At 46.4% G+C, this 16107-nt stretch overlaps 1 protein-coding gene across 1 annotated transcript; it reads right to left on the bottom strand.

Annotated features, from left to right (window-relative positions):
* Positions 1–11215: 11215 nt before the first annotated feature.
* On the bottom strand, positions 11216–15799 carry LOC109765339 (uncharacterized). Its single transcript, XM_073509046.1, has 5 exons — positions 15472–15799; positions 15025–15322; positions 14687–14926; positions 14004–14580; positions 11216–13694 (listed from the first exon to the last, which is right to left on the bottom strand). The coding sequence occupies exons 1-5, from the start codon at positions 15794–15796 to the stop codon at positions 11244–11246; spliced, it is 3891 nt and encodes a 1296-aa protein (XP_073365147.1). The 5' UTR covers positions 15797–15799; the 3' UTR covers positions 11216–11243.
* Between the last annotated feature and the right edge of the window lie 308 nt (positions 15800–16107).

The raw sequence follows: 16107 nt of genomic DNA, 5'->3' as shown, positions 1-16107 counted from the left end.
AGATGACCCTCGGGCTCGCGAAAACCCGGGGGAAAAAGGCTTAGGCGGCAAATGGTAAAACCAAAGTTGGGCCTTGCTGGAGGAGTTTTATTCAAGGCGAACTGTCAAGGGGGCCAACTCGATGGTTCCGAATGTTTCCATCAAGATAGGCGACTATAAATTTCAGTCTTCTCCAATTGTTCTTGGTGACTCGGATATTGATCTTATTCTCGGGATGGACTGGCTTTCTAAGCACAAGGCTCAACTTGATTGTGCTGCCAGGGAAATTCAATTGACACACTCGTCTGAGGATGTGATTATCTATGCCGCTCGTGATGAAACCATTCGGTTTTTCTCTCTCAATGAGAAGGGCGAATTGAATGCCATCTCTCAAATTCCAGTCGTTTGCGAGTATCAAGATGTCTTCCCAGAAGAGCTTCCGGGTATGCCTCCTCATCGGCCAGTTGAGTTCGTTATCGAACTGGAGCCTGGCATTGAACCCGTTTGCAAGCGTCCATACAAGCTTGGACCTAACGAGCTGAAGGAATTGAAGAAGCAGCTCGATGAACAAGAACGTCTGGGTTTGATCAGACCGAGTTCTTCTCCATGGGGTTGTGGTGTTCTTTTTGTCAAGAAGAAGGATGGCATGGACCGACTTTGTGTCGACTACCGTCCATTGAACAAGAAGACTATCAAGAACAAGTATCCACTTCCCAACATCAATGAGCTATTTGAGCAACTCAAAGGGGCTAAAGTATTCTCGAAGCTTGACCTTCGTATGGGTTATCATCAGATTGGCATTCGTGAAGAAGATATTCCCAAGACAGCATTCAGAACAAGCTTTGGTTCTTATGAATATACTGTCGTGTCTTTCGGCCTTGTCAATGCTCCTCCAGTGTTCTCTCGGATGATGAATTTCATCTTCAACCCCTATACCAATGAATTCGTTCTGGTGTATCTCGATGATATCTTGGTCTTCTCCAAGAACAAGCAGGATCATGCCAAACATTTGCGATTGGTGCTCGACAAGCTCAGAGAGTATCAATTCTATGCGAAGTTCTCTAAATGTGAGTTTTGGCTCGATGAAGTTCTTTTCCTTGGTCACATCATCTCTGCCAAGGGCATTGCTGTTAACCCCGAGAAGGTGTCCGCAGTTCTGGATTGGGAACCTCCTCAAAATGTCAAGCAGCTCCGCAGTTTTCTGGGTCTTGCAAGCTATTGCCGAAGATTCGTTGAGAATTTCTCCAAGATTGCAAAACCTCTTTCCAACCTCCTTCAGAAGCATGTGAAGTATGTCTGGTCTCCTGAGTGTGACGTTGCTTTCAACACTCTCAAAGAGGAACTAGTCACAACTCCTGTCTTGACTCCTCCTGATGAATCCAAGCCGTATGAAGTTTTCTGTGATGCTTCTCTCCAAGGTCTCGGTGCTGTGTTAATGCAAGAGAAGAAAGTTGTGGCTTATACCTCTCGGCAGTTGAAGCCCAACGAGAAGAACTACCCCACTCATGATCTTGAGTTGGCGGCAGTTGTCCATGCATTGATTACGTGGAGACATCTCTTGTTGGGAAGACAAGTGGACATTTTCACTGATCACAAGAGTCTCAAGTATATCTTCACTCAGCCCAACCTCAACCTCAGGCAGACTCGATGGGTCGAAATGATTCAAGAGTACAATCCGAGTATCGAATATACTCCAGGCAAAGCAAATGTCATTGCAGATGCTTTAAGCAGGAAAGCTTATTGCAACAGCTTAATTCTCAAGCCTTTCCAACCGGATCTTTGTGAAGCTTTCCGCAAACTGAATCTCCAAGTTGTTCCTCAAGGCGTTCTTGCCAACCTCATAGTATCTCCTACTTTGGAAGATCAAATTCGTGAGGCACAACTCCTTGATGCCATGGTGAAGAAGGTGAAACGTGGTATCGACAAGGGTCTTTCTAAATACAAGTGCTATCACATTGATGACAGAGACACTTTGTTCTTCGAGGACCGGATTGTGGTTACGAAAGGTGATCTAAGGAAAGTCATAATGAACGAGGCGCATAATTCTCTCCTTTCCATTCATCCTGGAAGTACGAAGATGTATCATGATCTCAAGCAGTCGTATTGGTGGACCCGAATGAAGCGAGAAATTGCTCAATTCGTGAATGAATGTGATGTCTGCCGAAGAGTGAAAGCAGAACACCAACAACCAGCTGGTCTCCTCCAACCTCTTGCTATCCCAGAATGGAAGTTTGATCATATCGAAATGGACTTCGTGACTGGATTTCCCAAGTCCAAGCGCGGAAATGATGCTATCTTCGTTGTCATTGGCAAGCTCTCTAAAGTGGCTCATTTCCTTCCTATCAAAGAATCCATCACAGCAGCTCAGCTGGCAGAGCTTTACACCTCCAGAATTGTCTCCTTGCACGGCATTCCACAATTGATTTCTTCAGATCGTGGAAGCATCTTCACCTCTAAGTTCTGGGACTCCTTCCAGAAGGCCATGGGCACAAACATTCGCTTCAGCACAGCTTTCCACCCTCAAACTAGTGGCCAAGTCGAGCGAGTCAATCAAATTCTTGAAGATATGCTCAGGGCTTGTGTCATTTCCTTTGGCATAAAATGGTAAGATTGTCTTCCTTATGCTGAATTCTCCTACAACAACAGCTTCCAAGCGAGTTCAGGCAAGGCCCCATTCGAGATTCTATATGGCATAAAGTGCCGTACTCCTCTCAATTGGTCAGAGACTGGTGAACGCCAACTTCTTGGCAATGACTTAATCACTGAAGCTGAAGAAATGTGTAAAGTCATCCGTGATAATCTCAAAGCCGCGCAATCGCGTCAGAAGAGCTACTATGATAGTAAGCATCGTGATTTGGCTTTCGAGATCGGAGACCATGTCTACCTCCACGTCTCTCCAATGAAAGGCACTCATCGCTTCGGTATCAAAGGGAAGCTTGCCCCTAGATACGTGGGTCCTTTCAAGATCATTGGCAAAAGAGGCGACCTCGCCTATCAACTTGAGCTTCCTTCCAACTTCGCGAACGTGCACGATGTGTTCCACGTGTCACAGCTCCGCAAGTGCTTCAAGACGCCTGAGTGCACTATCAACTTCGAAGAGATTGACCTCCAAGAAGATTTGTCTTATCATGAGCACCCAGCTGCTATTCTTGAAGAAACTGAGCGCAAGACTCGCAACAAGTCTATCAAATTCCTGAAAGTGAAGTGGTCGCATCATTCCGACCGGGAAGCCACCTGGGAACGCGAGGACCATCTCCCTTCCGAATATCCGGAGTTCTTTCAGTCCTAGATCTCGGGACGAGATCCTCTCATAGTGGTGGAGTGTTGTAACACCCCGCATGTATCTTGCCATATTTGTAACTCCGACTCTTGCCATTTCCGGCTATGTGATATGTTTTTCCCTCCGTTGTCGGGTTTTGTCTTTCGTTTTGTATTTTGTCATGTCATGCATTTTCATATCATGTCATCATGTGCATTGCATTCGCATACGTGTTCGTCTCATGCATCCGAGCATTTTCCCCGTTGTCCGTTTTCCAATCCGGCGCTCCTATCTCCTCCGGTGCACCCCTCTAGTTTTTTTTCGTGTGCGTGTGTCAAACTTTCTTGGAATGGACCGAGGCTTGTCAAGTGGCCTTAATATACCACCCGGACACTACCGGTCAAGTTTCGTTCCATTCGGAGGTCGTTTGATACTCCAACGGTTAACCGGGCATCCGCAAAGTCCATTTGAGTATCCAGCAAAAACCCCCTCAAAAACCAGCCCAAAACCCACCAAACTCTCTTCCATGCTCTAGGTCGTTCGATCACGATCGTGTGGGCGAAAACCGCACCTCATTTGGAGCCTCCTAGCTCCCTCTACCTATAAATAGGTGGGCATCCCGAATTACAACTACAGACGAACCCTAGCTCCTCCCTCCGCGCCGCGCCGGACGCGTCCGCCCGCGCCGGACAACGTCCGCCGCCGCGCCCCGTCCAATCGTTGAGCGCCACGTGTCCCGCCGGCCTCTCCACCCCGCCGGCCCGCGGGCCCGCGGCCGGCCCGCATCGTCGCCGCTCGCGCAGGGCGCGCCCGCCGCCGCCTCGCCTCCCACGCCGGCCCGCATGGCCGCTGCCCGCGCAGCGCGCGCCCGCCGCCGCCTCGCCTCCCGCGCCGGCCGCCGCCGCCGCCATCACCGCCGCCGCCGAGCCGCCCGCCGCCGCCGCCGCCACTGGCCCGGCCCCGCCGTGCCCCGCCCGCCGGCGACCGGTCCCTCCCCGCCGCCGCGCTCCTCTCCTTCGGCCTCGCCTCCTCCTTCCCTCCGGCGAGCGCCGGCAGCCCGAGCGCCGTCGAGCTCGAGGAGCCTCGATCCGATCTGGAACGCACGTGCCCGTTGACTTTCTCGCCCCCTTTTTTTCTCTAAGTCATGAAACTTTTTCAGCAAGTGCTCCTGTTCCCGATGCTATAACTTCTTGCATGTAGCTCCAATTCGCGCGTGTAATATGTCAAATTGTTCGCCTCATGATGCTCTTAATTTTGTTGTATTGCACCATGTTCATTAGAGGTCATCTTGATACCCAAATCTTCATTGGAAGAGAGCTAGTTACTGTTATTCTCTGGTTCTTAACAGAACTTGGAGATTTGTCATTTTTGTATCATTTAATCTGTGCATCTTTTGGGCATGAGCTCTACATGTGTTTTGAAGTATGCCATGCCATCTTTCCAGTGGAGTAGTCCATGTAGTTGTGTGGTCTCTGTGGTGACTAGCACAAGCATGCAAAGTAGACCCCGTAATATTTCTGATTTCAGGGACAGTGAATTCTCTAAGTCCTTGTCTGCTGTAATTTTGTTGCCATGTAAACTTGATGCTACAGAGAGATCCATTCATATTTTGGAGATGTTCAGTAAGGATGTTTTGTAGCTATAGTTGTAATTGATCCATTCCTGCAATTGTTTGCAATTATGGAGTGCCATAGCATGACTCAATCTTACTCTACTGTTGCTATAAAATATTCCTGGCAGATTCTTAACATGATATGCATTTTTGCCAAGCTTATTGTAGTTGATCCATACATGCTATGAAATTGTTCTTGCCATGGCTAGCTTCATAAACATGCCATCTTGCTGTAGGTATGCTTGGTTTGTCATGAATTTCTCTGTAGTGAGTGCATCAAGCTCACAAAGAGGCCTACATATTAATATTTCTGCCATGCTCTGTTTTCTGCTAAGTCTGAAACCTGATAACGGAACTTGCTATGTTTATATGCTTGCCATCATATCTTCTGGTCCTTGTTGGCTTATGGTCAGTAAGGGACTTTTGTCATGTGCATTTAGTAGAACACTGCCATGCCTTGTTTTGCTATGTTAAGTTCCTGTAGCATGTTGATTTCATGCTCTGAACATTGCTACCTGATGCTGATTTCTGCCATGTCCAGTTTTTCACCAAGTCTGTGAACCTGTAATCTTTTGCACTTTTGCCATGCTTGTTTGAGCTTGATATGTTGTGAACTAGCCATAGCTCAGTGTTTATCTTTTGTCAAGCATCTCCTGTAGATTACTTCCATGTGCTTTGTTGCTATTTTGGGGTGCTGTAGCATTATTACTTGTTGCATTTTAAGTGCTATCTTGCTGTTTATCGCAGATTCGTGTCACTTGTTTTGCTTGCCATTTGCAAACCGTGCATCCGATTCCGGTGATCTTTATATCGATTTCGACCGAAATCATCTCACCTTTCCAGTGGCATGCTTGGTTTGCCAAGTTACTGCCATGTTCATCATTTTCCTTTCGGAGCACGCATATGCATCACATATCATATCTCGCATATCATACATGTTTTGCATCATGTTGCTTGTGCATTTCTCGTTGTTGATTGTGGTTCCGTTTGTTTGTGTTCTTATCTTGGGTAGAGCCGGGAGACGAGTTCGTGAACGAGGAACCTGTCGAGTACGCTTACGAGGATCAAGCTTTCGACAACTCTGAGAATCTTGCAGGCAAGATGACCACCCCTCGAAATCACTTCTATCTTTGCTATGCTATTTGTTCTCTCTATTGCCATGCTCCGCTACCTATCACTTGCTATATCATGTCTCCTATTTCAGCCATGTCAGCCCCTAACCATCCTTTCCTAGCAACCGTTGTTTGGCTAAGTTACCGCTTTTGCTCAGCCCCTCTTATAGCGTTGCTAGTTGCAGGTGAAGTTGAAGTTTGTTCCATGTCGGAACATGGTTATGTTGGGATATCACAATATCTCTTATTTAATTAATGCATCTATATATTTTGGTAAAGGGTGGAAGGCTCGGCCTTATGCCTGGTGTTTTGTTCCACTCTTGCCGCCCTAGTTACTGTTATACCGGGATTATGTTCCTTGAGTTTGCGTTCCTTACGTGGTCGGGTGATTTATGGGACCCCCTTGACAGTTCGCCTTGAATAAAACTCCTCCAGCAAGGCCCAACTTTGGTTTTACCATTTGCCGCCTAAGCCTTTTCCCCCCGGGTTTTCGCGAGCCCGAGGGTCATCTTATTTTAACCCCCGGGCCAGTGTTCCTCTGAGTGCTGGTCCAAACTAGAGCACCATGCGGGACGGTCCCTTGGCAACTTGGGTTATGTTGGTACCTGTACGCTTCGCTTATCCGGTGTGCCCTGAGAACGAGATATGTGCAGCTCCTATCGGGATTTGTCGGCACATTCGGGCGGCTTTGCTGGTCTTGTTTTACCATTGTCGAGATGTCTTGTAAACCAGGATTCCGAGACTGATCGGGTTTTTCCGGGAGAAGGTTTATCCTTCGTTGACCGTGAGAGCTTATGATGGGCTAAGTTGGGACACCCCTGCAGGGTATTATCTTTCGAAAGCCGTGCCCGCGGTTATGAGGCAGATGGGAATTTGTTAATGTCCGGTTGTAGATAACTTGTCACTTGACCCAATTAAAATACATCAAGTGCGTGTGTAGCCGTGATGGTCTCTTCTCGGCGGAGTCCGGGAAGTGAACACGGTCTGAGTTATGTATGACGTAAGTAGGTGTTCAGGACCACTTCTTGGTCATTGCTAGTTGACGTCCGTTCCGTTGCTTCTCTTCTCGCTCTCATTTGCGCAAGTTAGCCACCATATATGCTTTTGCCGCTGCAGCTCCACCTCATTGCACCATCCTTCCCTACCAGCTTAAATAGTCTTGATCTCGCGGGTGTGAGATTGCTGAGTCCCCGTGACTCACAGATTCTACCAAAACAGTTGCAGGTGCCGACGATGCCAGTGCAGATGATGGCGTCGATCTCAAGTGGGAGTTCGACGAGGAACGTGCTCGTTACTATGTGTCCTTTCCTGATGATCAGTAGTGGAGCCCAGTTGGGACGATCGGGGATCTAGCATTTGGGGTTGTCTTGTCTTCATCTGGATTTTGAACGTAGTCGGTCTATATGCTTGTATTTTGGATGATGTATGATATTTATTTATGTTTTGTGTGAAGTGGCGATTGTAAGCCAACTCTTTATCCCATTCTTGTTCATTACATGGGATTGTGTGAAGATGACCCTTCTTGCGACAAAACCACTATGCGGTTATGCCTCTAAGTCGTGCCTCGACACGTGGGAGATATAGCCGCATCGTGGGCGTTACACGTACGACTACATCAACCGCGTTGTGCTAACGCTTCCGCTTTCGGTCTACGAGGGTACGTGGACATACTCTCCCCTCTCGTTGCTATGCATCACCATGATCCTGTGTGTGCGTAGGAATTTTTTTGAAATTACTACGTTCTCCAACATCCTCCCGGTGCGCCGGCCGAAGCTTTGGGCCGGTCGCGTCACTCGCGTTCGATCCACATGGATCCTGCATTTGTCGCACATCCTCGCCTTCGTTGTTTTCCTTTCCCTTATCTTCTTATTTCTTCCACCGCTTGACGAACCTCCTCCTTTCATCCTCCCCCTCCCTGCCGACGAGCATCACCGCCCAGCGACCTCACGCGCCGCCGCGCGCCCACAGCACAGAACGAATCCGTTTGCTTTTCGTGCAAAGAGATGACGGCTGGGGGCGATCGCCATGGCCGCGTTCGAGGGGACCGAGCACTGGATGCTGCGACTAGCAAGCAAAGCGATGCGAGCTGCGACGGCCGGAGCTGCGGCCGGCAACCCGAGGATTGGAGATGTGGCGCCGTGCGCTGGAACGCGGCGGCGTCGGAGCTACAAACATGGTGATTTTTTGCTGGAACCTCCTGAAGTCGGGGGTGCAAACACTGTAGATTTTTGCTGCAACGACAACAAACATCTTTCTTGCTGAAACGATGACGAGGGTTGCAATTGAAGTATGGAGAAGCTACAAGCTCTTTGACATATGCTACAATCCTGGACGGCGAATGTTACAACCATAGACGACAGCAGGCGACGACGAATGCTACAACCAAGGACATGTGTTCAATTCATGCGGCTGGGGTTGCAACCGACGTACTGAGGAGCTGCAAGTAGCTTGCGGCGAGATGCAACCGGCAATTGTTTTTGTTACTATCTCGACGGCAAGGCGCGATGGCGACTACTTGATGCTGCAACCATTTTGCGGGGGAGCTGCAACTGTGACTCATTTTTGCTGGAACCGATGGGGACCGTGAGTTGGGATTGTGGCCTGGGGGGGGGGGGGCTGCAACCACGACTCGGCGTGCTGCAACTGCGCCCGCGGCGAGCTGCAATGGCTACCACGATGGAGTTTCATCCATGGTCGCGGCCATCTGCGCCGGTTACCAGGCCGAGTTGGAACCACGATTAGAAGAGCTGGAACCGTAGTTGTGTTTTGCTGCAACCGCTAAAGTAAAAAAGCTACAACCCTATGTCCTTGCGCAATGCTGTAATGGCATCGTCGGCGACGACTCCTAGTGCATACCAGAGCTGGGGGGACGAGGTGTTGCGACCATCAATCGCCGGAGCTGCAAGTGGGCCGGGGTTAGGGGGAGGGGACGAGGGCGGAGCTGCGTCTGGCCGGCGGCAGATATATGCAGTTGGCGGCGGAGCTGCATATGGCAAGTGCGGGGCGAGCGCGAGGGCGACCGGAGCTGGGGGGACGAGGTGTTTTTTTTTCTCCAAGCCTGTGTGGGCCATGGGGTGGAAGACGAATGCGCCTAGCCCGTGCGCTAATCGAGGCCCTTAATGCGTGCTCGATCGAACGCTAGGCAGTCGACGGCCAAAATTTCGGCCGGTGCGCCGGCGCCTAGCAGTCGCGTTATTTTATTATGTCTTCTTATATTTTATTCTTTTCCTCTTCAATTTAAAAATTTCACATTATATTTTAAAGTTTTATGTTTTAGTGTTCTATTTTTATCGTTATGACATGAGCCTTTTTTCTATTAATTGACTTATTTTATTATTTATTTCCATTTTTTACTATTATTTCATCATAGATGTGTCGACATTAATTTTCACACATACGGACATTTTGGTCTGAAATATTTAAGCAATTTTTTAAGATATGCAAAACTTATATATTTGAAATGAATGAATATTTTCAAATTAGAAGGAAAACATTATTTCACTTATAATATGGGTTTTTGAACACTTTTTTACAATTCTAAGGTTCGTATGAACAAAATTAAATATGAGATGAAACATTTTTATTGACCTGTTAAATTATTCACTAATATGTCGTTGATTAAAGTGGTTACTTTTTTGAGTAGTATTAAAGTGAATACTGAATATATTTTTTAATATGTATACTTTTTTTAGAAAATTATATAAATATAATGGCCTGTGCCAATGTCCGGCCCATTTAGTTTCGTTCCAATTTTATCGGATGTCCCGGAAGGGACTCCTGCCCATTTACCCTCAATTTTTTTTAAAAACATTTCAGGCTTGCCCTCCCACGCCACGCGCCGGTAGTTGCAAGACGCCGCCGCTCGGGATGCCCGACGTTCCTGCCAGCGGGGGCTGGCCCGCCGTGATGGCAGTGCGCTCAGTGAACGCCTCGCAGACGAGCTCGCCAACCGCCCGCAGCCCTGTCGAACCTCTGGGCGTCGGTGCGGAGGCGCTGTGGCCAGATCCAACCGCAACCTACCAATCTCTGGTGGGCAGTGGCTCCTCACCATCCAGCGGTACTGTCGAGCTCCCGGTTTATTCTCCATGAACTGAAGTTCTTGCATTGCAGAGGAGCTTGCTTTAACCGTATGATTTGAGTTAAGAGAGCATCCTATGCTGGTTTCAGAGGATGGCTAGCTTAACTTCCTGTAGCGTCTTACTTGAACAGTATATGATTTGAGTGAGTACTTGTTTCTGAGATGTGCAGGTTGCCTTGGATTAAGTTAACTTGTCCTGCCATTTACTTGTGCCTCTCATTGACGAGAAAATTTGTTTGCTTAGCGCATTCACAGGCCGGCCAGCTCAGGTAGTCTGAAAACGATGAGCAGAGTCGACAACAACTAGAGCACAACAGAGAAGATTTATTACGCCATCAGGTATAATGTACATTTTTCTAATCCTTTTTTAATGCACACATCAAAGCAAGCTACCACTTGATGCAAGTGATCCAGATCAGGAGCAAAATTATTCATGCACAGTTCGAAGTACAACATGACTTGTCCAGCATCACAAACAGACTAAAAAGAGTAATACTTTGAACATACAGAGAAAAGATGGTACTACACACAGAGAGATGGCAGAGGTAGCATCAATATTCATCTGTATCACATCAAGAATTAGTAATCAGCAACAAAACAATAGGTTGCAACCTTGTGTATTCAAATCTATGTACAGAATTTAGGTGTCTGCTTTGGAATCCATCCTGATTTCTGATGTTGCGACATGTGAGCTCTGTCGACCACAAAATGTTTATCTGATCTGTTCATCACATAGAGCTAGGATTCTGATCTCCGAAGCGCATTGTAGCTGCAGTGCGTATGAGCCTGGAGCATGGGGTAGCAAGGAATATTTGGAAAGGGCCAATAAACAAAGTAGTGACAGAACAACCCAATGCATCTGCGCTTCTTTTTTGTAGTTCTCCCTAGAGTCAAGGAGATGAGAATAATCATCACACTGAACCAACAACGAAACATGAAGCGGCTTGGATTCCTGCAAACACACCATGTTTTAGAACGAGCACACTGTATATTTAGGTAGTATGTCAACTCCCAATATAAAATGGTACTCCCTCTGTTCACTTTTATAAGACCTTGAAGACATTTCAGACAATGTGCAAAGCAGCTCATTTTGAGTTGTCTGAAACGACTTACAAAAGTGAACGGAGGGAGTAATATATATATGGCACAAGTTCATACCTGAAAAACAACCCAGGTGTATACGCTGTGCATGCAGAAACATGTTTATCGAACAATTCTGACATTTAGCTTGCTTGTTGCTAGGAGCATGCATTCATCAGCTAGCTCCTTGCTGCAATACAGGATCTCCAGTTTTTCAAGCGAAAGTGGGAGGCCTGTTTCTGGCAGTCTCAAGATGCCCGGACACGAAAGTATCTCCAACCTCTTGAGGGAAGGAAGAGTGTGCAGCCCCGCAGGAAGTTCTACGAGATCAGAACAGCAATAAAATCCTAGCTCTTGCATGGACCTGAGGAGCACAAGCGCTCCCCCTTGCTCACTTGTTAGCACCAATTCTCGAAGTTCTACGAGTTTGAGGGAGGTGAGGTGCTCGCAGAATGATGTGGTAAGGACAGATGTGACACTGAGGTCAAGCCTTTCTAGACGACAGCATAGCTCATCGCCCCGCCGCCTTGAAACGCTCTCAAAATATGGAGGCAAGCCAGGGCAGTTGTGTAGACTCAAATACCTGAGGCTGCCAAGGTGTTGCAATCCCTCTAGTGTGGTAAGCGATCCACAGTTTCCAGTTTCCAACTCTTCCAGTGCCGTGCATGAGCACAGCTGTAGAGATTCCAAACCTGGGCTTCTCCATACCCATAATTTTTCAAGCCTAGTGAGGTCACTGGGGAAGCAGGGCCGCAACGTTTGCTGGGAATAGTTAGCAATGTGAAGCTCTTCAAGTGATCCTGGGAGGAGCCATGTCCCATTAGCCCAGCCATGACTTCCATCTTTATATACCAAAGACGAGAGCAGTTCCGGGCATCCCCAGATATTTAGCTTCCCGAGGGAGGTGAATCCGGAGAATCCTTTCTTGCTCCCTTGAAATGTTAGACGAGGGAAATCCTGAAAAGTTGCCCTTCTGAGAGAAGACAGGAGATTTAATGGAACGCGCAAGAGTCCATCTTGAGCTAACGCTGTCAATGCATCATGTAGATTTCCTGATGACAAGTACTCCCAGTCTGGGATAAGATTTGGTGCACTGTTTTCTTCCTCTTCTATCGATAACAATGTTGTTATATATGGGCACTCCTCCAAGATCAATTCTTCTAGGCGTGGCGCATGTCGCAACATCAGAGATAGACACTTCCCCGCTATTCCACATGACTTGATACTGAGACTTTCAAGAGACGGGAATAGATTAAAATTTGCAGCTGGCATGTCATGCTCTGGCAAAATATATGAAGAGAAAAGATTTTTGCACTTGTATATTTCCAAACTCTTCAAGGAGACAAGCTGACTAAGACCACAGAACGAAATATACATCAGATTTTGCAAACCAAATATTATCATGGACTTGAGGCTCGTTAGGTTATGGAATGCCACAATTTTATCATCCAATATACTGAACTCATGGTAAGATTCATTATAGAACTTGCTTGGATATTCATAATAGAACGAATCAGCCTCAGCAAAAGACCCAATATGCAACGTGTGTAACGTTTCCCTGGATGAACCTTCCATACGTGGAAATGTGGAAACTCTACTGATGAGTAACCTATGAAGGGTGCTTGAAGGTGGAAGAGGTTTTAGTACTTGCAAACGAGGACAATCTCGGATTATGAGTTTTGTAAGACCAGGCAACCATGACCGTTGTTCGATCATGAATTCACGATGGTTCATAAAAACATCAAACGTCCTCAGTGCTTCACACTTCTCAATCTGCAGTGTCCTTAAGCTAGATCTCATACCCTCCACAAAAGTGCAGGAACATCTTTGCAACTTCATCATTTGAACTAAAACTAGCTCTTCCAATGTACGACTAGAAACCAGTACCTCTTTTACTTTCGGCAGGTTACTCAACTTCAGTTTTCTTAGAAACGGAATTTTTTCCAGAAATGGAAGTATTTGCAATTGTCCACAATATTCTAAGTGAAGAGTCTGCAAGGTGGTAATTGAGATATTGCTTGCAAGCCAAGCTGGGGAGGTAACACCATAATAGCCAGATATATGGAGATGCTTTAAGTCTCGATGTGGTTCGAGGCCCTCTAGCACCTCTCTTGCTCTCTCCATAAAAGGTTCATAACTTGTGCCACTTCCGTCCCAGGACAAGTGCAGCTTTTGTAAGTGTTCTTTGGCTCTCAATCTCGCTCCGTATGCCTCCTCCCGAGTTCTGACATTATTAAGTTGAGACACCCCAAGTTGTACAAGCTCATTCATAAACTGGAGCTGTGTTATTTCAAATCCGCAAGAAATTTCAACTGTAAAATCATGTAGCTCCTGAAGAGATGTCATACTACCAATGCTCGCAACGGAAGAGTATGCTCCCTTGCCTGCAACAAGATGTCGCAGGCTAACAAGACTATTAATACCATCACACATGTGAAGGTCGTTATATGAGCCAACATCTAATACTTGAAGATGAAAAAGTCCAGTAACTTTTTTTGGTGAAGCCCCGTCCAGCCCATCAGACTGAGGCTCACATTTCAGATAACGAAGATGTGCATGGGTTGCCAAATCACACTGGAAGGAAATAAAACCAGTAGTTGTTGCAGACAATTGCAGCAGGCGTAAATTACGTGCCTTTTGGACTCTATCTTGGAACAATTGAAAGAAGGAAGAGTCGTACTGCCCAAGTAACAACAACGTCCTCAACTTGCTAACTGATGTAACTGTATTTGTAAAAATTTCTTCAAACTGCTCATTACGAGAAATGTTACCATGCTGATCTTTCATATATGCCGAATCAGTTAATATTGACAAATGATGTATGGTTGGCAACATTTTATTCCACTATAGACCATCTATAGTTGCACATTCAGTCCTTGAAACCATCCTCGCAAAAGCGTGCGTGGGACCACACATGGAATACCAAATTTGGCCACCTGGAGGCAATTCTTCTTCGTCTGCTTCCTCTTCCTGATGTTCTTCAACTTTCTGAAAGAATCCCCGGCTCACCAAATAATCCAGATATTCCCATCCTGTCTCCTCCAATCTCTTAGATAAATTGGTGCAGTTCACAAATCCCTGAGAAATCCAAATATAGACCAAATCCTTACCAAGAAACCTATATTTGTTGGGAAATATAGAACAATATGAGAAACATTGTTGTAAATGGTATGGCAGATCATCATAATTATCCTTCAAAGGATGTGGGCTGCCTCCACTCGGATGTGAACTTGAAGGAGAGTCCGATTCATGTCGCTTGAGAACCTCACCCACTTCCCCTCGGATGTTTTGTAACTGACTAGTTATATTTTGTATCCTACTGGATAATTCGTTTTTGTCCCAATTGGTGTGTGTGTCAGCTGAGGTGATTTGTGCTGGCTCCTCAACACCTCTCATTCTTTTTCTGCTAGAAGGATCGCCGATTACAATGGGTGTCACGTTTGCTATTACATCACGAGTGCTGCAAGAAGAAAAAGACTGAGTTGGCTGGTAGAACGAGAGCTGGATCGATCTTAGTTAATGACTTCTAAACATGTGTTGATGGAAGGTATAGATTCTTTACATACCGTGACGGATTTGGTGGCTGGTTATGTAGTGCAGATTTCTTCTTACATTTCCTGTTATGGGCGAGCATTCCTGATGTCCCGTTCTTGGTTCCGCACTTGATCTCAGTGAGACAATATTTACATCTCGCAATAGGCCCTCTGTTTTCTTCATCTATGTCATCAAAATGTTCCCATGCCTTGGACCATCGTTTCTTTCCTCTTCTCATGGATGAGCTGCCAGTAACAATAAGTTCACTGGTGCTGCAGTAAGAAAAAGATGCTGGGTTGGATATAAACAGACATAGTATATAAACCGTTTCCAAGAATGTGCTCATGCAAGGCATTTCTCATTTAGGTACCTTGAAGGGTTCGGCGGATGTGCTCCAGGAGGTTTCTTGGTACAAGTCTCGGGATGCTCTTTCTCCAAATGTTTTTTCATAGATGATGTCCCGTTCATCTTCGTATCACAGTTAAACTCTTTCCTACAGTGTCTACATTCTGCTTTAGGCTTTCCGTTAACTTTTCTTGTGATTTCAAAGTGTTTCCATACTGCAGACCGTAATTTGCGAACACTGTTATTCTGTGCATCATCATCACCCCTTGACATGTCATTGACTCGCTCAGCTACAGCCATAACTTCAGGCTCGTCCGAGGTAACTGTCCCAAAAGAAAACATGGACCAGCAAAGCACGGTGGTCCTTGATCAGGTAAGAACAAAAGGAAAATTTGAAGCAAGATGATAAGATCAAATTAATAATTATAACCACTTAGATCAGATCTTTAAGGTAGTATATATATATACGTACCTCCTTGAACAACAAAGTTGGAAGGAACTAGCACACTTGGGTCTGCTTGGACCTGCTGCTGGAGCCTGTAGTAGTCGAGCTCGTCCACCACGTCGTCGGCTTCATACAGCCGCTCCTTGAGAAGAGCGAGAGATTTAGCCAGCCGCTCGTTCCCGATCGCTCCACCCTTCACAGCAGAGACCACCACCTTGACTCTCCTGACCTCTAACTTGAGCTTTTCAATGTCATCGGCAAGCCCGACTTGCCGAATCCACTCGTCCAGCTTGTCGATCAGGAGGGTTGCAAGGGTGGTTTGCACCAGCCATGCAATCGCGGCGGCCTCCATCAGATCCAGCAGAAGCAGTTTGAACGATGGTCAATGGAGGAGAATACAGTGAAGGGGCAGCCAAGCGGAACAGAAGTAACACAATATGATATACAATGTGGTAGCCGCCTAGCCGGTAGGTAGGACTTAAAATAAAAGCTGAGAGGTCTGACTTTTTGATTTATTGAACAAAGTATACCAGATCAAACAAAGTGAAATAAAAAATGGTCAACAAAGATTATGTCAAGATTTTCCAAAGTCTCCCGTACAAAACAAGCTCTCGATCTCGCTCCATAAATAAAGCACATATTAAAGTACACAGCCAAACGATA

Source organism: Aegilops tauschii, chromosome 2, assembly GCF_002575655.3.
Source record: "Aegilops tauschii subsp. strangulata cultivar AL8/78 chromosome 2, Aet v6.0, whole genome shotgun sequence".
NCBI classification, from domain to species: Eukaryota; Viridiplantae; Streptophyta; class Magnoliopsida; order Poales; family Poaceae; genus Aegilops; species Aegilops tauschii.
The sequence above is the reverse complement of the archived record's forward strand: the minus strand, read 5'-3'. Positions and strand labels throughout refer to the sequence as shown.

Coding starts and splice junctions, on each gene's coding strand:
- LOC109765339 (XM_073509046.1), bottom strand. CDS start 15,796: ATGGAGGCCGCCGCGATTGCATGGCTGGTGCAAACCACCCTTGCAACC. Junction 14,927..15,024: donor CATCCGCCGAACCCTTCAAG/GTACCTAAATGA, acceptor TTCTTACTGCAG/CACCAGTGAACTTATTGTTA. Junction 13,695..14,003: donor CGCACGCTTTTGCGAGGATG/GTTTCAAGGACT, acceptor ATTTCCTTCCAG/TGTGATTTGGCAACCCATGC.